The sequence below is a fragment of the Apostichopus japonicus genome, chromosome 9 (genome assembly GCF_037975245.1).
Source record: "Apostichopus japonicus isolate 1M-3 chromosome 9, ASM3797524v1, whole genome shotgun sequence".
NCBI lineage: Eukaryota > Metazoa > Echinodermata > Holothuroidea > Aspidochirotida > Stichopodidae > Apostichopus > Apostichopus japonicus.
In genome coordinates this window covers 5378475-5403257 of record NC_092569.1, presented here as the reverse complement: position 1 = coordinate 5403257, position 24783 = coordinate 5378475, and the positions used below count along the sequence as shown (strand labels likewise).

The following is a 24783-nucleotide window of genomic DNA, read 5'->3' as shown; positions in this document are numbered from 1 at the left end:
TCCGACGATGAGCCTAGATGTGCAATTTTAACCTTAATGGAATACGTACAACTCAACAATGACGCCGAAAAGACCGGATTCACAGCATTTATAGCGCCACCTATACAGGTATTAAAATTAACTGAATTCTGATTGGACGAAATTGTAAATATGATTTTGCAAGAGAAGCCCCCAAGATCCTGTCACATTTTCGACTTTTGTCATAGGGCCTATAATGAAAGGGCACACGGACTTTGTGATTAGATGAAGGACTTCTCTTCAAAATCCCTGCATGCTGTATATGCAACATATATATGACCTCGTCAGTGTCACGTGACCCCTCACTTCGCGTTTCATGTTTCATGCATTTATCCACTGTAGGGCACTGCCCTTGCCTCGGGGAAACGGGTACCCGGGTCTCTGACACGACACATGTGGGTGGAGCCTTGCTTCCATTGTAAAATTAGCATAATGAAGTTACAAAGATCAATCTCTCAGTTACGTTAGATATTAAACTGAAATGCTTGCTTAAATTGCCATTTGATAGCCTTTTTTCTTTTTAAGAAATGGACAAAGATTTAAAACACATTTTCTTATTTTTGGACAATTATTGACGCTTGCTTGGCTCCCAATGTTCTTGGAAAACAGACATGTAAACGTTCGGTTCTATAACATGGAGCGTTGCATACAACGCAAAAACAAGGATTGGCAGGGTCAACCCTGACCAATAGGTCACCTAAAGCACGGTGCCTGGATATGTCGTGTGCATACAGCGTGACGTGTGCAAACTCAACTTTTATTTCGATTCCACAAAAGTACAGAGTACCTCTCACAAGGAAACAAGTTTTGTTTTGAATGTATGCAGTACGTTTATTGTGTGACAGATACATTCATTAACTAAGCAGATGAAAACGAGTTTACTCACAAACTTCAGCTGATTGTATGCCTTTTCCAAACACACACAAACATGTAAATTACTCTCTATTATATATATACGTTTAACTTTAGGATGATTGCCATCCACACAGAGCTAGTGTCGGATGCATCCTCCTTGCTCTGGTATATTTCAACCACTTTAACCTAAAGCCAGCCAGTATAACGATCGTTTCGCACAAGACAACCGGTTGGACTATCTGCGTCGGTCTATATTCCGATCGCCTATAGGGTGCATGCACCTAAAGTTGTCCAACCGAAGACCCCGGAAAGAGAGACAGAGGGAAGCGGGCAATTTTTGAATGAAACAAAAATCTCAAAATATGAAATACTTTTTTCGATTAAAATGAGTTTTCTTTTGCAGGTAGAATTATAAACATTTTGGTAAAGTTTCGCGCAGTTTGATCGGACGAAAACGGACGGACATTATGTAGGAATACCAAACATCATGTTTCGGTTCACTGCCTGTAATATTTAGGTTGTAATTTGCAGCTCCAGATAAGGAACCCGGGTCGGTCGAGGATGCGTTCGATCAGTATGTGTTTGGTACGATTGCGTAAAACGTTATATAATGTAGAAATGAACTAGTGAGCTCTCTGTCTTTTTCTGATTTCTATCTCCGGGAACAAAATGCTGTGGTACTTTCGAGGGATCTGATTAAGAAGTTAGATTTGAGCTCGGTGATCCGTATTCGATCCGGATACATGAGCCCTATAACTTGACGATTTGTTTTCATGTTACTTTCAGACCTCCAAGCAAAAGGTGGCAGAATTTTACGAACTGTCTGATGCCGCTTTGTTCATGTTTCTTTATTTGTCTCTCTTATGTTCAGATGTTGGCAACAACAAAAACACAGCAACCTTGACGTTGTATATACTTGTTGCAAAGCTATAGCAGACACACCCCTGGTCAGTTACCAGGTACTTAGATAGTCCCCTTGTAATTGACATAATTCGCAAATCTATTCACCAAGACGGGACATCCATTTCTGGGAGGTTGATAAGCCAATCAGAAGAGTGTTCGCGGCAGGCAGACCGTGTACCACCTGAGACGGCTAAGTGTCAGACAACGGCTACTGGGCGCTGGGAATCGCACCGGGTAAAATACCGTCAGTTTTCGGGTTTTGTTCCCTTTCACACTTGATATAATTCGTAAATTGTCCTAATGTACCTTGTGGTCTCACTGAGTCGGTAGGTGGTCAATGGTCAACATTGCTACCATTCGACTAATATATAAACAACACTATATATTATGAAAGACACTCGAGTGAAATGGTAACAAAAAGAATGACGACCTACTTAAATTTAGCAAAATGATACTTCGTTGTGATATCATTTTGAAAGCGTAATTTGTCTTGCTGTCAGTCAGTTAGTCAGACCGTCTGTATGTCTCTCTGTCTGAAATCGACGTGTCACGCCAGCTTTGTTCTGCACACATTCAGTTAATGATTACATGGACGAAACTTGTAACGTCACGTCGGAGGAAAAGACGATTGTGGTGTATCTAGATATCTTCGCAAAATAAACGTTCACCATCTAGAAAGTTGCCAAACATCACACCAAAGAAAGTCAGAATTTTTAACATTTCTTCCTCATCGTTTAAAATAGAACAATTGACAGATAATACAGCATTGTAATGTTATAACGCTTAAAGCTGTCCAACGCTTAAAGCTGCTTTAAGCTGTTCCAATGTTCCATCCCTATCGACCACGTTCACCACAGGGGTATCAACCTTATCGCGTGACGTTATTTGGAACAAATTTATTATTCAGATACAAAGCTATAATGGCCATGAGAACGACAGGGCAGTGTGTGGACCGCACATTATACTTTTCTTCATACTAATAATATACTTATAGCTATAATGTGTTTACCATACACAATGTTTCTCTTGATACTATTACTAATGCCCACAATGCGTGAATCACACACTTTGTTCCTCTTCGTACTATCCCTAATGCGCACAATGCGTAGACCATAAACTATATGTTCCATTCCTTAATATTAGCTAGGTAGGTGGCTCAACGAATTATTCACGTTCATATTTACAGAATTTCTAATAACCGTGCGACCAGTTTTCGTTACGGTACCGTAACTCGCATCATTCATGCTTTGACCATGAGTTAAGTTAACCGGTGTTTTTGTTTGTGATGGGTTAACCTAATATGACATTGGTCTACATTATGGGGCCGAATGGCAGGACAGGTGTGAGTTTTAAATATAAGTTCAACGTGAGTCACATTTAATAAGCCTTGATATACCCTGATACTCGATCAACTCTATATAACTATAGGCGAGGCTATAGCATCATCACATGCATGAGAGGAATGTTGTTTTCTTCCATCTTCAGATTAAATTTGACCAGAAACGAGAGATTTTTATCTTCTTCACATGAGTTCCACACCCCAAGAGGATGAAAGTTTATAGAACACACACCCAGGGAATTTTGACGCGGTCGACCCGAGGTTCAGTCACGGTCGTAACGCCAGATCTCCGCATGGCGCCGGGCACGTTTGGCTGCTGCGCATAGCGATGTGTCCAGGTGAGAAGATGAAAACACGCCAAAAGAAAGAGAAACACCACGTCAGGTGACAAAAGCAGAAACCCAACGACGTCATCCACGACTAACAAATTTAATAACGAATTATTCCTAATCTGTTAAGTAGTCCAAAAATTATCACTTTTTAACGGAAAAAAAGTTTGACACGCAACCCGCATGGCACCGTGTGGCGCATTCTCTTTATACCGGTATCAGATGCGAGAATAACACTATTTCCCCCCTTGTTTCTTGTTTCTTCATGCGCTGTTTTTCAGGGAGACACCAAAATTGATTAAAAAGATTTATTAAGAGAATCCAGGGTTAGTGATCATTTTCCCAGGGTCTCTTTCTTTGTTGTGCATGCAGAATTTGTATTTATTTTCTTTCTTAAGTAGTTTTGTTTTCACACTTTAATTCTGTGGGTCGTATTCACGTGGCGATAATGGGGCTTAGGGCGTGGGAGCAATACATTTCCCCCGCCATCAAACATAGTTTGGGTTATTAAAGAGTTTAAGTAGCCGATAATAATGCCAGTGTGTGTGTAAGGGCTAATAAACGGAATTCTGATATCGCCCTACCAAATTATGTGTAACGATCGCATATTTTGCCGAACACAATCAATTTTAGAATTTTATCAAACAGAATAAAAGGCAAACAAAGAAACCTTAGCAATGGGATTGCAATTACAACGAATTAAGAGTTATTAGATTGTCCAAAATAACAAATTAATTCTTGTCAGAAGTTCGGGTAAAAAACTTTTAGTAAACTGTAAACGAGGTGTGGAATGTACAAAGTCAGTTCCCGACAAAGGAGATTTTCGAATGCCACTCCCCTCTCCCCTGTTGTGGATATATGCCGACATTAATTCAGTGAGGCCACGGAGCTGAAACAGACGAACTTAGCTGCATAGATGTCGATACATAGCTCCTCCCCGCCCCTCCCCTCCCCTTTTCCAGCACCTTGCTCCCCTTAATCTCGTTTTGTTTGTTAATATTTCCCTCCTACATACCTCCGTCCACCCTTCTCTCATCCATTTATTTCGTTTAACGTTTGACAACATAATAATTATTTTTAGCATTATTATTATTAACATGCATTGTCCCAATATGAATGACGTAAATTCACTCAGTCTTTCCTTTAAATTTTTGCCGTTTGCATATAGTTTCCTGGTGAATTTTTGAAGGAAACTTAATTTTAAAGTCGGCTATAATTAATAACAACACAATATTATTTGAAAATTTGCGTATTTCAATAACAATATTTACAAACATCCCATCTGTCAATGAAAATAAATAAAAACCGAAGAAATGTAAATAATTTCAGAAAAGAAAAACAAACATTCATCTAGAGGCTGTGTGATTTTAATTTTAAGACTCTATAGATCTTCTATTTGGCAATTATGAAGGAAACCAAAACTGGTATCACTCAAAACGAGTTAAGGGTTTACTGTAGCTTTTGGGAGAGGGAGTGGCGATGCACGTCAAATAATTTAAGGAAACATGAGAACAAGACGTATCATAATGATGACGAATTGGCCTATGTAAAGGTACGCCTGATCGGCCCCATGGGTAAATGTTACGTCCATAACACCCACCCCTTCCTTCCTCTCTACCACACGAGGATAGGTAGATGGAAGAACACAAATGGAAACCATGTTGGGGACTATATATGGATATACAATGAGACCTCTGATAACACTAGGAGGAAGGCACCACATATACAGGCCTTTATACAATGATAGGGAAGATAAAAAACGGGGTTGGGGGAGGGGGGTGGGTGTAAGCTAGTAACAACTCCAATAGCTACCATTTCTGCTATATACTGATGTAAGATTAGTGTTGAAGTATATATATATATATATAGTTGTATGTGCTGTCAAAGGCTTTACCATACTAATCAACCTCAGCCAGTCAGTCTGTCTGCATTTTTAGGCCTACATGTAATTGTCTTTGCAAACATGGATTTTGATTTTATATTTTTTAAGTACTTGTGTAAAATTTACACTTACCATGTTAACACACATGAAAACACAAATAAATGCATACAGAAGGCAGTCGACTAGGCCTAATATTTTTTTTTTTTTGGATTTAGTTTCCTCCTTTTTCCGTTTTGTTTTTGCTTAGGCTGTGGACAAAACATATGAACCAACTAAGTCAGCGATATATAGGTAACTGCTGGTACAAAAAGTGCAGCGCTCTCGATAAGTACTTATGCGAACTGCGTGAGATCAATATTTTCTGGCTGTTTTCACTTTATTGGGCGATGACGTCATGATTTGTTGTTGTCTAAAAGATTGTTGTCTGTATAGGTTCAATCGTCAATTAACCGACAACAACGACTGGGATGTTGTGGTCATTTTGTTGTTGCTGTTGTTGTTGTTGTTGTTATTGGTGTTATTATTATTATTATTAACCTTTAAAAGGGTGACTCGGTTAGCCAAAGTTAATCTTCCCCGAGGCCCTAAAATACAGTCAATATAAAAATAATAACATTATAAAACAATAAACAATGTTGAATTTACATGGAAGGAGCACAAAGGGGGAAAAAATAATAAACCACTTTGCAATGCATCTAAGTTATTCACATATATATACTGTTCTATACAAAGCCTATACACACAGTTCAGTATTGACTATATGAGTTATATACACCAGTAATGGTCTCGTCTGTTTGGCATTGCTTATAACGGCCCGTAATGCAGATCGCATAAAGCGGGCGTTAATTTCACACTTTAAACAAGTTATCTGTGATCGCTTAGGCGGCACTTTGAGCCACAGTGCTTGCACTTATGGCTACCGTTAACTTATCAAACTGTTATGATTCAAGTTAGTTCCATTTTGCGATTTCAAAGCGCAAAAAATGTAGATGATTTGTTAATAAACTAACCTTGCTGCTGGTTATAATGTGAGAAGCTAGCTCCACGACAGCAAAGTTGCCTTTTCCGAGGGTACGGTCCTCCATAATGTACCGCCCCACACTCTTCAATTTCCCCATGATTGATCGTTGTTCCTTACAGGGCGATACGGTGTGGCTTGTACCAGTTTACCTTTCTTAATACATGGTGGAATACGTTGACACAGTAGTGTTAAACCAGGCTCAGTGTGTTGGCACAGATATTACCCAAGCGGAACGGGTATAACGGCAATGAAAATACTTCAACGGATTTAGCCTGCATTGATTGTAGTTAATCATGGGTTAACCCCACACTCGACGCTATTGTCCAAAAAGTAAATCAGAACTTACACGCCTTGTGACAAGGAAGTTATACAAATTACTTTCGAATGAATAATACCCTAACATAATAGCCAGGCAGTGTTGCATACGTGTAGATACCACTGCATGCAGAGTATAGGCCGTTTTTTCCTTTTACACAGAAGCGAAAGCGCGCGGATGTTCAAACGACGCGTGTGCCGTACCATATGCATGAACCGTAGTGATTGACACTCGGTGAGAAGGAGTGCGCGCGTCCCGGATGACCTCAAAGGCCTAGACTAGATGCGGGAATAATGAATGACAGCAGGCCTGCAGTTGAGATATCTAACTTTTCTGAAAGCCGTAGTATAATGTATATAGGTACCATATAAGCCATGTATTTCACTCTAGTATCTTCACATGACTCAAATATGTGTTGTGGGGGGGGGGGGGGGGTCGGCTCTTTAGGATATTTAACTATAATTTAGTTATGAATAGAAAATCCGGTTCGTTTTCAGTTCGCAATTAACTTATAAATTAAGTATGATTTACTGCGTCCAGTGCAGGCAGGCTTCCACTCAGCCTTTGTATGGTTCATCGCCATTACACCTTTCGGTGAAACAGTGTGATGATAGTGGTTAAAGTGAAATCATGTCATAAGGTGACACGCGAGATGTAGAGTTACCATGTTAGCAAAACACGATATCTCGACAAAATGTTGAATTTTTGTCGAGATACCGACTTACGCTAACATGCACATCTCCGTAACATTTGTCAAAATGTTGAGTTACCATTTTACATCCAACTCGGCATCTCGACAAAGAGAGATGTCAAGTTAGCGTAAGTCGGTATCTCGCCAAAAAATTAATATTTTGTCGAGATGTCGTGTTATGCTATAACATACATGGTAACTCTTCATCTCGTATGTCACCCTATGACCGCCGTAGAAAACAGAAGAAAAAAAAGTTATTGTAACGTAAACATTGTATACTCTGAAAGTATAAACAAATCAAAAGTAAAGAAAAATGAGACAGATACATAACATGTTACAAGAAATGTGCTTTCTTTCAATCGGAAGGTGGGGGTATAGGGATGTCAACTGCTTCCTCAAGGCGGGGTGGACGAAAGCTTTGATACGCTACTTCACATACATATTACAGTTGACCGCAACACTTGGCTCAGTCATAGTTCAGTCATAGTAATGTAAAGTTCATTCATAGTAATGCCACCAGCATTGTGGTTTTTACAAGAATCCATTTAACTGTTCAAGTTAATACAGCTGTATAGCAACTTACACCGCGGTTCAACAATTAACCGTGTCACTGTATAACCGTATCTTTTATGTAATGTAAATAACCGCACGAGCAGTGTATACAGTATAAGACCTTAACAAATCTGAAAGGGATGAAAGGTATCGATCGGATTACAACAAAAGAAAATCGAGTAGAAGAAAGAAGAAAAAACCCCCGGTAAACAGTAAAATCCCTCTTGTATTCTGACATCATCAAGAATTCACCAAGCGACCAAATAATGGCAAATATACATTGGTGTCCTTAACCGGGTCACATCCATAGGTCAGCGACTGAGAGGCCAAAACGCGGAATACAAAGTGTCATATTGCGACAAAAAACCTAGAACAGTATACAGCCTCAGGGATTAAAAACTATATCAACTGAATAGCTGGCAGTGTTCAGAGAAGACTCCATTAAACTGTGTCAAAATTGGAATCAGGTCGCGGTTCACCATAAATAACCAAATATTATCATCCAAGATAAGGCTTTCCCTATAAGAGTGATTAAATTGACCCATTTGTCACCTATTGCATAGTTAGAACTAACATCTGATATTCCCTTGATCTGAGATGGAGTTCTGTGTTTAGATCGTCAAATGCAATTAACCCCGCTGAGCGTCGTATATACGAGTCATTCCAATCACTCTCTATAGATATGATCTGAATATATTACTGAGCGAGCGTATAGATGTATCTCTTGTCAACATTACTGTATATATGTATATAGACCGTGGGAGAACTTCGAGAGATTAATTTTATTCGATTATTGTGAAAAGGGAATCATAATTTAAGCCGAATCTATACACCTGCAGGGAACATAGAAGCAATAAGTAGCGGTAAAACCTGAGATGACGGAATACCCGCCCCCCCCCCCTTCCCGTCACACTCATCCTACTCATGTCACGTGTTGAGATTTCCTTACATTAAATCTTCACTTGTACAACATATGACGACTTGAATTTATTCGAATCAGTATTTACGCCTTAGGGTGACTTTAGGCACATAGGTCATTTTGATAATAGTTCGAGAAAAAAAGAATCCTGCTATCAGTAAAATATTGTATGTCCGTTAATAGGCTATATATTTTGTTTTTTCAGGTTTTCGTGCGTCTTAACTATCAAACGTAATATCTTCGTTGACCGGAACCTTTTAGCACTAGACAAGTGGACTATGTGCCCAAGAACGCCAGGGAACACTCATTTATTGTTATTTTTAGTTTATAAGGGTTTCCACGCTTAAACGGTTCAAATGGTTAAAGAGCAAATCACCGCCCAGCCCGATTCCTATATGAAAATTAGGCTACACATTTGCATACATCTCACATGAAATTGTTTTAAGCTTTTTACACTCATTGTTAATACACACACACGCACACACACACGCACATTTAACCATTTACAAATAGCTTGCTTTATAAAATGAAAATGGTCAATTCTCCACTTTGTTCATTTTGCAAGAATGACGATGAAACACTAATACATTCATTTCATAATTGTAGTCACGTCGAGCGATTTTGGGAGGCAGTGAATTCAAATTGCATTAAAATTAATTATACTTTTAATTTGACCAATATTTGTTTTGGTGATTTTGATAATATGGGTAATCTTGTGAACTTTTTAATTTTGCATGCTAAAAAATATATTTATACTTGTAGGTTGAATAACAAAATCCCAGATGTGCACGAATTTTATTTTAAGTTTCGCTTTCGACTTGATATTTACTATTTTATATCTAAGCAAAACAACAATTTGTGTAACCTTAACGACTATTATGATTTCTTTATGTAAGCTTCTTATGTAAGTCTTTTTGCTGATTCTTTTGTATCACGTGTTACGGTATTGTAAATAAATACAGTGGAAGGATTTTTTTTACAGCGTTTAGTGAGATCATGTGTATTTGCAATGCGTGTACAATCAGTTGCTTTAAATATTGCTGACAGCTGTATACTATGCGGTCTCCAATAGAATGTAAATCATCTAAAATGGTGATAAAACAAACAAACAGACAAACACAAACCCACGGACACAAATATAGTTTTATATTTCTAAATGACTTCAAGTTTTAACCGACGGTTCTACAACATAGAGTTATTTTTAGTACCCTGTGGCGAAGACTTGGTTTTTCTTCTAAAAGCCCATTACAGAAACAACACAAATATGTTTCTAATTAATCATGTTGTGGGGGTTTAGTTTTGTCAGTTTTGCTGGTGTCGAGTAGGTCTATGTAATTATTTGAACTAAGACGTAGGACTGAAAAAGAAGAACATTTTCCACTATGAAAACTTGCATGCTCTTTCAAAAGAAGAGAGAAAGAGGGGGTGGGCGGGGGGGGGGGGGGGTTCATGTTGACCCACAAGCAAAAAGAAAATCGAGAAAGATAAAAAAGAGGGAAAAAACATCCCCCGGTGTTTGGGCAAGCCGTCTCATTCCGATACTCAATTTGCTGTTCGATTTGGGTTTGTCTTTAAAGAATACCTTGAAAGCTTTTATATAATGTGAATATAATATAAAACAAATAATATCATAATCCCAGCCTCGAAGTATATTATTCACCAGTTTACCACCTTGTCTCGGCTAAACAAGATATATGCATCTATCGGATCTGGCACGCTATGTTGGCTTCCATGGAGACGCTCAGGTATTGTGTCCAAGGAAATATTATCAACACAACCAAAGTCATGAAATATGCCTACCCAGGCCTGCTTTAAGTCATGATTATTTATACTGAAATATCATTATTACAGGCTTGATGTACATGAGTTCATTCAGAGGTCTGACAAAATAAACGATTTTAGTTCGGTAAATTAGGAAAGCGAGGTTATTAGTAGTTTCTATACATCTCTTTTTGAAGGGACCGACTAATATACATTTGGAGTATAAACTACATTATGTTCGTAACATTTTTTAGATGACTGGAATGAAAGACATATTGTCCCAAACGTCAATAACCAAGACCGCGTCGGTTACCATGACTACGATTTTGGCCTCTCGGCAGCCAGCAGTCCCGTTGCTGAGGAATGTCGGGTAGGAGGAGAGGCGGTATTAGTTTCCAATCGGTGATATATCAGTAGTGATGCCTTATAACAAGATGATTATCAAGATAGCGACTGCGTGCAGCGCCGAAGAAGTGTAGAGGTCAGGGGTCAAAACGGATGAATAGTTTGGTAAATATCAAAGGCCGAGCTAGACTTGACGATATACTGGCCGCAACAGTTCCATATAAGGAACAAGGGGTTAGTGGAACAGTGAAATACTGATAGAAAGCAAATATGCGAAAACTTCAAAGAGAGATTAATAGAAGTTAAACGCCGCCATCACATTTACATAACTTCGTGTTCGATTTCACATTAAGTTAATGCGCTCGAGTCGCCTGTACACATATATATGCTAACGGTATAAGAATGTGTAACTCCTCCCCACCTATAGGGATTTCGGCACGCGTATAGGTTACGCTGTACTGGGGTGTTTATTACCAGCGTAACAATAATGAAAGTATAGAGATTATATGCGGTACATTTATCAAATAATGACCAGGGTGCATGAGAAGTATAAAAATCAATAAACTATTGCCAGTCTTTACATATACATATTATTTCCATTTCCACTGCATGTTATATAGATGTATTTATCCTCGACATATACTTCCCACTCGGTTACCGTTACCCTCAAGTACCCTTCTCCCCCTCATCAACAACCCCCAATCCCCCAATACCCCCTCCAGAGTGGCACTAAACAACTCTCGTGGACCTGGGCTCCCTCGTGATACACCCCAAGCGATTCATCTAACTCGTTTTTAATCTCACAGATATTGTTGTGTTATAGAAAACATACGAATAACATTACAACCCAAGCTGCTATCGAATGCGGTGTAATAAAGAATAAAAGATGAGTGTATATACCGGTATATATTGTATACATATATTGCTCTCTGGAGGTTTAGTTTTTTCCGTTAACTGTTCACAGTTTGAATAGTTCATTCATTTTGTAAACCTACAATACATCAAGATACCGCGAAGACCGCATTAAAGATATTTCCCGATGGAGTTCCAGCCAAGTTATTTACCGCCGACTTCTACCGCAAACAGAGATTGCATACAAAACTAATGCACCTATGTCAATGTGTAGGAACTTTTACCGCCAGGTAAACATCGCTGGTACCTAAAGTTAACATGGAATCGCTTATTGCTTTATCAATACTGTAATCAAGTGGGCACGCACTTATATGAGCGGAATAGATAAATAAAAACCACTAGGCAAATAATGGTTTAATTAATATGAATAACCTTCTTGCATGGGGGATTTTTTTCTTGGATCACAATGTAGAATATATCACTTGTGTTCATGTTTACTCTATCGTAAAAAGTTCACCCATATAAAATTGCTATCGACAGATGCGTTATGAATTCTAATGTGCATGTGATTATTAGAGCGACTGGATGACTGAGACTATGGGACCTTAGTTACCAGATATAATTGTGTTATCTTTCAAAGGCTAAAACTAAAGTCTCTTGGTTATCAAACGCTAACTGTAAGTACAAGGATTAATCAATCATGAACGTTGATTAACGAAATGAAAATGAAGTAAGGTAATCACTAACTTTAGCTAATACTTGACAGCTAACAGTTCCAAGCCCCATTTACTCCTCCTGTACCCTCCTCTTCCCCTCATTAATACCCAGTACTAGTGGCACGGAGGGACAATTGGCACCTGGCCCATGTTGTGAGTCTTAAAGTTTCCTTAAGCATATGAGGAAAATGAGTTAAACATTTTCATCCCATATTTCCAGGGTCCCCTAATTGACCCCTGACCCTGTAGCCCGGACATCCCTTCCTGTATGTATGGGGTGTATCCTGTAAGAGTGTATAATCAATAGACAACTATAGTCTTATACATGGTCTCATGCATGCATGGGTGTATCCTGTAAGTGTGTATACTCAATAGACTACTATAGTCCTATACATGGTCTCATGTATGAGGTATATCCTGTAAGAGTGTATACTCAATAGACTACTATAGTCTTATACGTGGTCTCATGTATGGGGTGTATCCTGTAAGTGTGTATACTCAATAGACTACTATAGTCATATACATGGTCTCATCATACATGGGTGTATCCTGTAAGTGTGTATACTCAATAGACTACTATAGTCCTATACATGGCCTCATCATACATGGGTGTATCCTGTAAGAGTGTATACTCAATATACTACTATAGTTCTATACATGGTATCATACATGGGGTGTATCCTGTAGGAGTATATACTCAATATACTACTATAGTCCTAAACGTGGTCTCATGTATGGGGTGTATCCTGTAAGAGTGTATACTCAATAGACTACTATAGTTCTATACATGGTATCATACATGGGGTGTATCCTGTAGGAGTATATACTCAATATACTACTATAGTCCTAAACGTGGTCTCATGTATGGGGTGTATCCTGTAAGAGTGTATACTCAATAGACTACTATAGTCATATACTTGGTCTCATCATACATGGGTGTATCCTGTAAGAGTGTATACTCAATAGACTACTATAGTTCTATACATGGTATCATACATGGGGTGTATCCTGTAGGAGTATATACTCAATATACTACTATAGTCCTAAACGTGGTCTCATGTATGGGGTGTATCCTGTAAGAGTGTATACTCAATAGACTACTATAGTCATATACTTGGTCTCATCATAAATGGGTGTATCCTGTAAGAGTGTATACTCGATATACTACTATAGTTCTATACATGGTATCATACATGGGGTGTATCCTGTAGGAGTATATACTCAATATACTACTATAGTCCTAAACGTGGTCTCATGTATGGGGTGTATCCTGTAAGAGTGTATACTCAATAGACTACTATAGTCATATACTTGGTCTCATCATACATGGGTGTATCCTGTAAGAGTGTATACTCAATAGACTACTATAGTCATATACTTGGTCTCATCATACATGGGTGTATCCTGTAAGAGTGTATACTCAATAGACTACTATAGTCCTATACATGGTCTCATGTATGGGGTGAATCCTATAAGAGTGCATACCTCATTAGACTGCCATAGTCCTATACATGGTCTCATCATACATGGGTGTATCCTGATGTGATCGGGAATGATATATGTTGGTGAGGTGATGTGTGGGGAGCGGAAGAATGAGGCTGCGGTTGGGGTTGGTTATTACTTCATCAAATGTGGCTATTGAGAACAATAATTCTATAACACTCTGTTGATGTGTCCAGAGAATGTTTCAACAGTCTTTGAGGAAGACTTCGAAAATATCCCTTCTCTTCCCCCCCCCCACCCTCGGCCTTACAGTACTCGGATACCTATGTATATTAACCATTTGAGGGGTATAAACAACCTAACTTTCTAAATACTGCCGCATCGAGGTGAATCATTCTGTAGTAGTAAAGGCATATCTATCATTACGTTGCTGGTCTGTTAACTCAATCAACAACATGGAGTACTGTTCTATGCACCCTGTCATCAAAACTCCCCTCCACGATGCAAAAATCAACAATCCGAAAACACAAACGTATGAAATGTTTCTTCTGGGACTTGTCCTATATTATGTATACACTACATAACAAGCTATAATACTGCAGTATAGAGATGATGGCCTATACATGTTATCATACCGGCGTCTCACTTAAAAACATTTTTACAGAGAAGTATGATGAATAAAATGTTAATGTTACTTGAAGGAAATATGGAATGCGACTGTACATCAGGATCGAATCCTGAGTAAATAAATTAAGAAAGAAAGAAAGAAAAGGAATGAAGAAAGAAAGAAACAGGAAAAACATGTTTGCGAAGAATCAACGGAATGTGGATTAAGTCTTGGTAGGTTAACTTTGTAGAGGGTCAGTTGTATCGCTTATAGAATGTTGATGATCCATTCCTAGCATAGTTTGTACATCAGGGTATAACAAAGATACAAATTGAATCATCATCACGCATGCGTGGAAGTCACCTCTGATGGGTGAAACTGGAGCTTAAATATGCAAGATCGGTCATCGACGGTAATTAGCCGTGTTGGCCAATCAAAATAGCGACAAGTTAGCTGGTGATCATATCGTGTTAAAACTTCACGCATGGAAGAACGAGAGAAGCGTTTATTTTATGGAATACTATGCAGAACTTGTACGGTAACTCGGATTGGCCCAAGATCCGCTCTTGTTTTAAGAATTGGCCAATAACGTTGCAGATTTATTAGTAGAATCCGGTATCGTTATGAGGTCAAACAAGGTCAACTATGGTTATTATGTTTATTTTAGAGTAAAATGACAAAGTAAACATGATAACTTATCTGTCGATGTTCGAGGCATACGTATCAATCAATCAATAAATCAATCAATCAATATTCATGAATCATCATCCAGGGTAGGCCTACGTTATATTACATAACGGTATGAGGAGAAGAAGAGGCGGGATTAGGGTAATTGGAGTGTAGTTATCCTTTTTCTAAGGAGGCCGGGATGGGCCCGCTAGATCACTAATATGAATATGTAAACATAAACCATGCCGGGTACATCTGCATTTTGATTTTAGACTACTATCGTTAATTGAACTCCCTATATATACTCCCTCACTGAAACAAAATGGAGAAGCACCCCCTCCCCGCCACCCCCAGAAAACAGAGAGAGAGAGAGAGAGACAGCGGAACACCAAGACATCCGTATGTCTGTTATATGTCAAGCTAAGTACAAGTTCATTTTGTGACGTAAATATTTGTGTCAGAGTTGATCCTCTTCAAACTTGATACAGGTAAACATCTTTTGTGAATTTCAACTATATAATTCCAAAACACGATAGTTTATATTTTTATGTCTACGCTTTACCTCCTCTGATTGCATTCCCCGATCTCAAGCACGCTACCTTATAAAGTTAACAGAGTCATGCGCACTACCACACGAAGGAAGGAGCTGAAGACGAAAGCAAAACATATTTTCACCCAGAAATCGAGGTTCAGAGTCGCTCTTTTTTTTTTACGATACCCTAAACTGACTTGAATTTTGACATTTTGACACGAACACTTTGAAGCTTTTGCGACGTGGGTACCCGCAGTACTTTATAACCGATTTCTCCAGAGTGACCAACGCAGGGTCGAATTAAAAGATAACTTGTCGGCATTACCTGGAACATCAAAGAGATTTGAAAGAAAAGTAAACAATAGGTAATTTACCCAACGGATGGATCGGTGTGGCTGAGATATTCTCCTTCCTACGGAACCCCTTGATGTATCGCTTCTGTTAATCCGAAATTCGTTATAAGTTTCGTGGTTAAGATCAAATGGTTTGTTATGCATGTTTAGTTGACTGAGTTCACTGCCTGCGGAACCATTCACACCATAGATATACATAGACCAACATGTGTTACAACATATTATCGGACCTCATTCAAGTGAAGTCGGAAATGTAACACAAACGGTTCACTGAGCATACTGTAATATTTTTCTTTCAAGAAATTAGAAATTAAACATCCTAAAATGGTACTTAAAATAACTCAAAACGGATTTGCAGACGAATCATCAATAAGATAGACTGCAGGTATACGTCCAGTGTATCTATGACTCCTAAGATGAAGCAATTGACAATAAAGAGGCTTGACCCGACAAAAGCGTGTTACTTTTCGAGAGTTCTTGCTTACAAGATCACCTTTTTAATCCATACAGATAGAAATTTTACAAACAACGTCATTTAGTTTTTACCGATTACATGATTATTTTTTTACAATAAAACCAAGGTACCTATAGTTCTTTTAGTTAAATGGTATTTTGCAGTTAAAGTGGAATATACTATGGGTAAATATTTAATTACTTGTTTCCTCCTTTTAGTAAACTTTTTCAAACCCTTGAAACACGAGTCACTTAGAATAAATCAAAACGATCGAATTAACACGACAAAGACTTGATCAAGTATGTAAGTATAGGCCAGTATGTGGTATAGCAGACGCGAAGGAAATCGATTTACAAAATACCTTTTTTTATCGTTTTACAAGAATGGTTGTAAAAAAAGTACGTCAACGACCTGATAAATCTCTCTAAAAGTTCTCTCGTACCTTTCTTGAACTTGACCCTTTGACAATTCTCCTTGATCCCGAGTCGATAAGGTCAATATGATTCATTTCGATCAGACCGGTAAAACTGTCTGAGAGATTTGAGGTCACATTAACGGTAATGATTAGGTAAGCTGAGTCTAGACGGACGCTCCGGAACTTGAGCGAGGCAAAGGGTTACGTAAGTCCACTCCTACACGGCTGTTAGACTCAATAACAGGAGGTCTAGACGAAATCTATACGGAATGATGTTATCGATGGGACATGAAACTTAAATCCCGTTATTTATATAGAAACACCGCCCACTGTCAAGGTATCGCTAATGGAATTGAATGGAAGTTGAAATTTATGGCTTTCATTGGCGGCCTTTATCAGCCAGTTGTTGAGTATTGCGACTTCTGGATAACTTTCATGCATATGCATGAACAGCATATGCATTAATATGCAAATCGATTTGGAACTTCAGGTTCGGTAGAGTAAATGAAAAGTAAAAAAACAAACAGCCACCCCCCCCCCTCTCCCCAAGAATAAAACACAAAATAAAACAATCACACAAACGTAGAAACCGTCGCCGATATTTCCTAGATTATACAAATATTGGAAATTTTCAATAGAAATTAAATTTCGGTTTCGTATTTTCTGTTTTGGCTATAGGCGCTTCTTTATAAGCTTGCACTGTTAGGCCTATACTAACTGAACAATCGCAAAAACCGACGAGATGGTGGGTAAACAAATAGATCTGCTAGTTATCAAATTATGTGAGGATATACCGTCACATGGGTTGGTTTAAAATGACGCAAATCCGTCCCCAACCCTACGCAAAAGGCAGCTGTGGTTAGACCAATGAAATATGAGTAGAAAATCAATATGAATGTCTGCTACTGTGTGCACACTATAATCCATCTTCCAATATAATGTCAAGACTACAAGCTTGTTCGCTAGATCGAAGTAGATTTTCGATGATATGGGATGCATGAAACTATATGAGGGTATGTGTCTCATATCCTATCAGTGCAGCATCGGACATATTTGCATATAGGCCAATCTGCATATATTTGCATATAGGCCAATCTGCATATATTTGCATATAGGCCAACCTGCATGATATTTTTGCATTTGACGATTAGAAAATTCGCCACTCTGCCTTTAAAATTTTCCTGCATGAATTCTTATGTAAATCATTAAAAGCTTGTCGTGTAGTCGTTCAGTTCTCACAATGATATTACCAAACCTATTAAGCATTATTCAAAATAAGAAGGCATGCAATTGATCAAATTATAAGGCATAATCCTAAGTTTTCACTAAATCCATGTTCCTAGGTAAGTAATTAAGTTGATTCCAAAATTATTCCTAAATTTTCGTCATCGAGTCATTGTTTGATACCGGTATGAAGATGACAGAGCGAGTTTTCTTACGGTGATTGTTTCTTCCAGGTTTTCTTTAAAAAAAATTTTTTATAAAAACTCATGCATAATTGCTTTTTTCTGCCCTCTTGGAATAATGATATATCTATAAAGGCCTAATTATAAATGGGGAAAAACAACTTAACAAGTTTCATACAACTAGTCATATCGGTGGTAAATATGTGATTCAGAGACATGAATGTTGAAACTTAAAATTGATTGGACGTGATCATAAGCAAGGAAAGTAACGGAAATGACGTAATAGCACCCGCATAGCAATAAAATATACTTTTCTTGCATAAGGAATGTTATGTGTAACTTTTATAGGACCTGTGTTAAGGGTCGCCTTCCTTATGCACTGTAATGGGTATAGAGTGTTGGGTGGTTTTTAATGGGCTACAGACTATTTTGGTGACGGTGGATACTTTTTGTGGTATTGCGTGTCGTTCAAGTCTTAGAGAAGGAAATACCATTTGTTTCTCTTGTTTGTTCAGCCATTTTATATTTATGAAAATACTGAGCATTCCTATAGTCGCCCTTGGCGTAAGTCATTGGAGGAGTACAAACGTTGGACTTATTCAGGAAACAATAAAGGTACATGTTAGAACTGAAAAAGTCAACGGTAAAACCATCAGGAAATCTGAACGAGTCTGTGAAAACAGCATAAGATTAATTACACATGTACAGTCTGGGCTAATGATGCCCAGCCACAATCATACATGCATGCACGGGAGTGTGCGTGGAGAGAGAGGGACAGAGATAGAGAAATCGATTATTACGTCACTTCCGGCATATGATTCAACAACTGTTAGCACTATACATATTATATACAGTCCTACCATCGTGACCTGTGAAAATATACCTCTGGTTTAAAACACTTTTCCATACACTGACTATCTTTCCAAGAGACTGCTCAAATAAATCACTGTTAGGGAGGAACCATACTCCCACCACTCCCTCACACCCCCCCCCCCCGGAAACCCCAAGATGCAAGGAGAAGCAAAACTAGGTTAGTAGGTTATCTGTCTCTGAATGAATGGTTGGATACCGGGTACAGATAACGGAGGTTTGGATAATCTAAGTTGTTCTATATGTATCGAATGAGTGATTAAACTATAGGCCCCAAATGAATTATTGAATATTGCGTACAGATAACGGAGGTACGGATAATCTAAGTTGTTCCATATGTATCGACTCAGTGATTAAACTATAGGCCCCCAGTTGAATGATTGGATATCGGGTCCGGATAACGGAGGCCCGGATAATCCAAGTTGTTCTATATGCATCGACTGAGTGATTAAACTATAGGCCCCAAAAGAATGGTTGGATAGCGGGTCCGGATGACGCAGGTCCGGATAATCCGAGTTGTTGTATCGACTGAGTGATTAAACTATAGGCCCCGAATGAATGGTTGGATATCGGGTCCGGATAACGGAGGCCCGGATAATCCAAGTTGTTCTATATGCATCGACTAAGTGATTAAACTATAGGCCCCAAATGAATGGTTGGATAGCGGGTCCGGATGACGCAGGTCCGGATAATCCGAGTTGTTGTATCGACTGAGTGATTAAACTATAGGCCCAGAATGAATGGTTTGATATCGGGTCCGGATAATCCAAGTTGTTCTGTATGTATCGACTATGTTAAGTGGTTCGTGCAGTCTAGCCAATCAAACAAAACATTTGCGATGATTGATGATTAAGTCGTCGCTATAGCACAGACCGATAACGGAAACAATTAGCACAGTATATTTACTGATCTGTTGTGAATTAAGTCTACTAAGGTAATGAATGGTATATATATTTAACACGGTATCGTCTATGGAATGAGGTCAATCGTTAAGTTATTAGTACAGCCATGGACCATTCAGTTATAGAGATATAGTGTGGGAAATGGGCCGAAGCGTTGCAGTATACAGTCATAATTAATGCATATCCCGTTTGTACGTTACTGCACAAACAGCTTATACATAGATACTATACACTGTTAGTCACCAGTGGTGGAAGGAGAAGCGAACATAGCTATCATTTTATCTATAAAATAACTTAAAATATTTTTTTTTTTGATGAACAAACAACCCGAAAAAAAGCTTTTAATTTAGTATTAGAGATGTCATGGTTTAAACTCTGGATCAGGGACTATATCATTTTGTCAATATGTGATTTCAAATTGCCACTATTGAATATGATCCATGTGAATATGATCCATGTATCGCTTCCTTCCGTACTTACAAGGTGAACTTCAACCGTGTCGGTACACTACAAATATTGCCAATACTTAAAATTTATAGATTTTAGGAACAGCTTTGTCAAAACCGGACCCCAACAAAGGAAAATAAATAATTCAGTAAAAAAAAAACATGAAAACCTGATGTAATTGTTTTTTATCAAAATAAAGTCAGTAAGTAAGTAATAATTGCCGTATACGGTAACTCCTTCCATTTCAACATTCTGTCACCCACGCTCTTTTTCATATGGGCCCAACAATAATCACAATGTCAGAAACAAGTTAGACAATTTTCAAAATTTTCGACTGTTACTGAAACATTGCACATGAAATTGACTATACCTATATACCTGTTTTGAAAATCAATTAAAAAAAAGCTCGTTTCAAAGGCTTAGCCTGTCATAAATTTTACTTTTTTGGAACTGCACAATTTCTTAACTGTCATGGTGACGTCACCATGACGTGTAAAGTCCTTTCCGCATCACAATAAACTAAAATGCTTAAACGATTATTTTTCATCGTGAATATATACATACGGGCCTTGTAATGGTAATTGAAACATCAAGCAATACAAACAGGTAATAACATATCTGCTATACATCGCTGTGTGCGATATATACGGTGTACATCGCACACTGAGTCATAACGTCCAGTTTTACCACAAAGTTTTATGGTTTCCATGGTAAGAATATTAAAGGATTTTTTGAAAACACAAAAAAAAAACACAAAACACACAAAAAAAAATGAAGGGAAAAATGGCAAGAAAGGCCTAAATAAAGGGATGTATTGAAGAGCGTTAGGTCTGAATCATACACTAGTCGTGTGAACGGAAATAACCGGTAAACAGTTCTAAGGTGTGGGTTTACTGACCTGGAAGTATTAGTCTAGTGTATAAGGTATATACAAGGGATTCGTGTTTAGTATGTTATTTACCACCATTACTCAGGATTATTAAGGAAACATTTTCATTGAGTCATCAAACTCAAGTATAAAGTTAATGTTACTTTGATGTTTGAGGACGGTTTGTATAAAACAGATAAATTCATTAACCTTAAAAAAAAACTTGTATAGGGATAACTCCACATACTGTTTTTGTTTCACAATTGAATGATAGAGGTATGTTTATACTACAGCGTATACGGTACACTCCAAACATCCAATAAAGTTCTCGTTTCGGTTGTTTTAATGAAATCTTTTAGCTACCCATTGGTCATCGTTTTCAAGATGAAAATATAAACATTTCTGTTTCTACAACTACCAATAACTATCGTGTTAGTTTGAAGTCGTTCATACTTTAGGGACAATATACAGTATGGCAAATACTGCCTTTTGTCTAACAGTCCTGAATAAATGAGTGAACTGCCTCAATTAAATGATATTGTTGCCCTATCACAGACTTGAACTTATCTTCACACAAATCAGAAGAAGCTTCTAATACATGGTATGTTATTTAATTCTCTTCAAACGAAACGAATATAAACGTACATAAAGTCACGTTTTTAAAACAAAGAAACGTATTCATGATAAACGTGATTAATAATACGAGCAATATACGACAGCTTATCGACGGTTAACAGTTTCTCGTCACAAAAGTAATAATAATTAATAACCAGAAAAAAAACTGCCTACTTTATGAAAAGATCATCCATGCAAGTATTTACTTTATAGTATATATTTTGTTATTATTGCTTTTGGTAAATTTCCGATAGGAGCTGATACCAAACATCCTGACATTTTTTTCAAAACTTGCTTTCCGTTTTAATGTTCAATATGAAGAATAGTAGAATGTGGTTGTAATTAATGTAATTACGAATCCCGAATACTTCCATTAGGTGACAACTTGCAAAGAGATGCCTTCAGTGCGACTATCGTACTATGTTAGAGCGAGCACCGTGTAATAATCTGTGAAATTACGCTGAGATATCCGCTGCAAACTGACGAGATCAAACGCTAAACTATTCAGGCCCAACTATACCCTCGTTGTGTATTTATGTGCCCATAATACATATAAGGCTTCATGATATACAGTAGCGCATTTGCATGGTGATGGCCACTATATTGTACCATGCACTGCCGGTGGGGCCACGTGTGCGCGCTAGTTTTTTTTAGAAAACTCTTGTTATACATCCATCGGAACATTGTGAAATCCGAGCACACCCCCCCCCCTCCCCGCACCCCTTTGACACTATACCACTTTTCCAGTCCATCATTTTATTGCATAGTTTGATGGGTCCTCGTTGTGTTTTTGATTTGACCATTCTTGTATTCAATATACATCTAAGGCATTCACATGGTGTGGGTGAGCACGCCATGACATTATAGTAGTCCACAATTACATTTTACAAGATATTCCGTTCATTCCAATTATAGGCTGCCCGCTACTGCCAGAGAAACAAATCTAATAAACGCTTCGGCAGTTCATGTTTGATACGTTTTACTTAGACTCCACATCCAAATACTGCTTCCTATCACTACAACTATTCCAGCTGAGCAAACCCAACCATCCCAGCCGAACAACTCCAACAATCTCAACCGAACAACCCCACCCATCCTCGCCGAAAAACCCTAACCATCCCGGCCGAACAGCCCACCCATCCGCGCCGAACAACCCCAACCATCCCGGCCGAACAACCCCAACCATCCCGGCCGAACAACCCCAACCATCCCGGCCGAACAGCCCCACCCATCCGCGCAGAACAGCTCCACCCATCCGCGTCGAACAACCCCACCCATCCGCGCCGGGAAGCCCCAACCATATCGGCCGAAGAACCCAAACCATTCGAGCTGAACATGATGATAGATGTTTGATTTGAAATTATTATTAAGCTGTTGTAAATATATTAGTCATAGTCTGAACCAACTCACCTCGCCAGATGTTTCAGCCTGTATAAAGCAATGGGAAATCAGCGACGACCTCTATACACCAATCTAAATGGAATCTGGAAAACTCATTATAGGGACTCAAATTACCTATCATCCTTGCCAAGAATAGCACATTTCCCCCCATTTTTTACCACCAAATATGTGCTTTACCTGGATGAGCTCTATCATAACATGTCATTCTCAATGAGGTTTTGAATTCTTCTTTATGTATGTTATACATGAGCCTGCGTGCGGTGTGTATTCGATTGTATGTGATTGGTTCACCGATCGCGTTTTAATAATATGCAATTATATACGATTGACATTTACTAAGGAAAAAAACAGGACTTTTCAATCGTTTTTGATATATAGACGAGGTTTGGAAGTAGGTGTGGAGGTGGGGAAGGGGGGGGGTGTTTTGGAAAATAGTCACATGGGATTAGGTACAGGGGGAGGGGCTTCACATTCATTTGTGGCGACAGAGTTATCCTGTTTCACTCACACTGCATGTTATATGACGATCTATACTACGAAGGCAAACAAAACGTTTGCCATGTTTTGGGATCATTTCTTGGAAAAGTATGTTATTGAATTTTGAAAAAATTCCATATTACCATATTATTTTATTACGAAAGGGAAAGGGAAACAGCGAGAGCGAAACAGCCACACGCACACGGAACCAGTGCACACGGTAGATAAACTGGGAGAGTCCTTTTCAAAAATTCATCCAATTATAGTCTCTACCGAGAATCTTTTTTTAATCATATTTGATAAAAGCGAGATTATGTCAATGAGAAAAACAGAGTAATGCAATCCAAACGATCATCTTGACCCCCTTTCTTCAACGAACTTCACAGGAAGTAATGAAAATGATATGGTTCGTTAACGAGTAGGAACTAATGATGCATGTTTCTAAGTTCATTCTTTGGAAAGACTATATGAAAAATCGATTATGGATTATCGATTATGGATTTAAAATATATATGATATGATATGATGTGATATGATATGATATAATATTATATTATATGATATGATATGATATTATATTATATTATTATATATATATGTATATTTACATATATATATATATATATATATATATATATATATATATATATATATATATATATATATATATATATATATATATATATATAAACAAATTATATTATATAAACAAATATAATTATATTATAAATACAAATTATAATATATAAACAAATTATGACTCATATTTTCCTATACCACCACTTGAAATCAACCCCGGCAATAGTTTAATCGCGACCAACCACA

General features: G+C 38.0%; 1 protein-coding gene across 3 annotated transcripts in view; it reads right to left on the bottom strand.

Annotated features, from left to right (window-relative positions):
- LOC139974572 (uncharacterized) overlaps positions 1-24783 on the bottom strand; it is a 124539-nt gene that overhangs the window by 55949 nt on the left and 43807 nt on the right. For 2 of the 3 annotated variants that reach the window (XM_071981817.1, XM_071981818.1), the window contains exon 1: positions 6337-6799. The exons of the other annotated variant lie outside the window; for it this stretch is intronic. In XM_071981817.1, the coding sequence (XP_071837918.1) occupies positions 6337-6444 (108 nt within the window). In that variant the 5' untranslated portion in view covers positions 6445-6799. Of the gene's footprint in view, positions 1-6336; positions 6800-24783 lie in introns of those variants that run through there. 3 annotated transcript variants of the gene reach the window in all.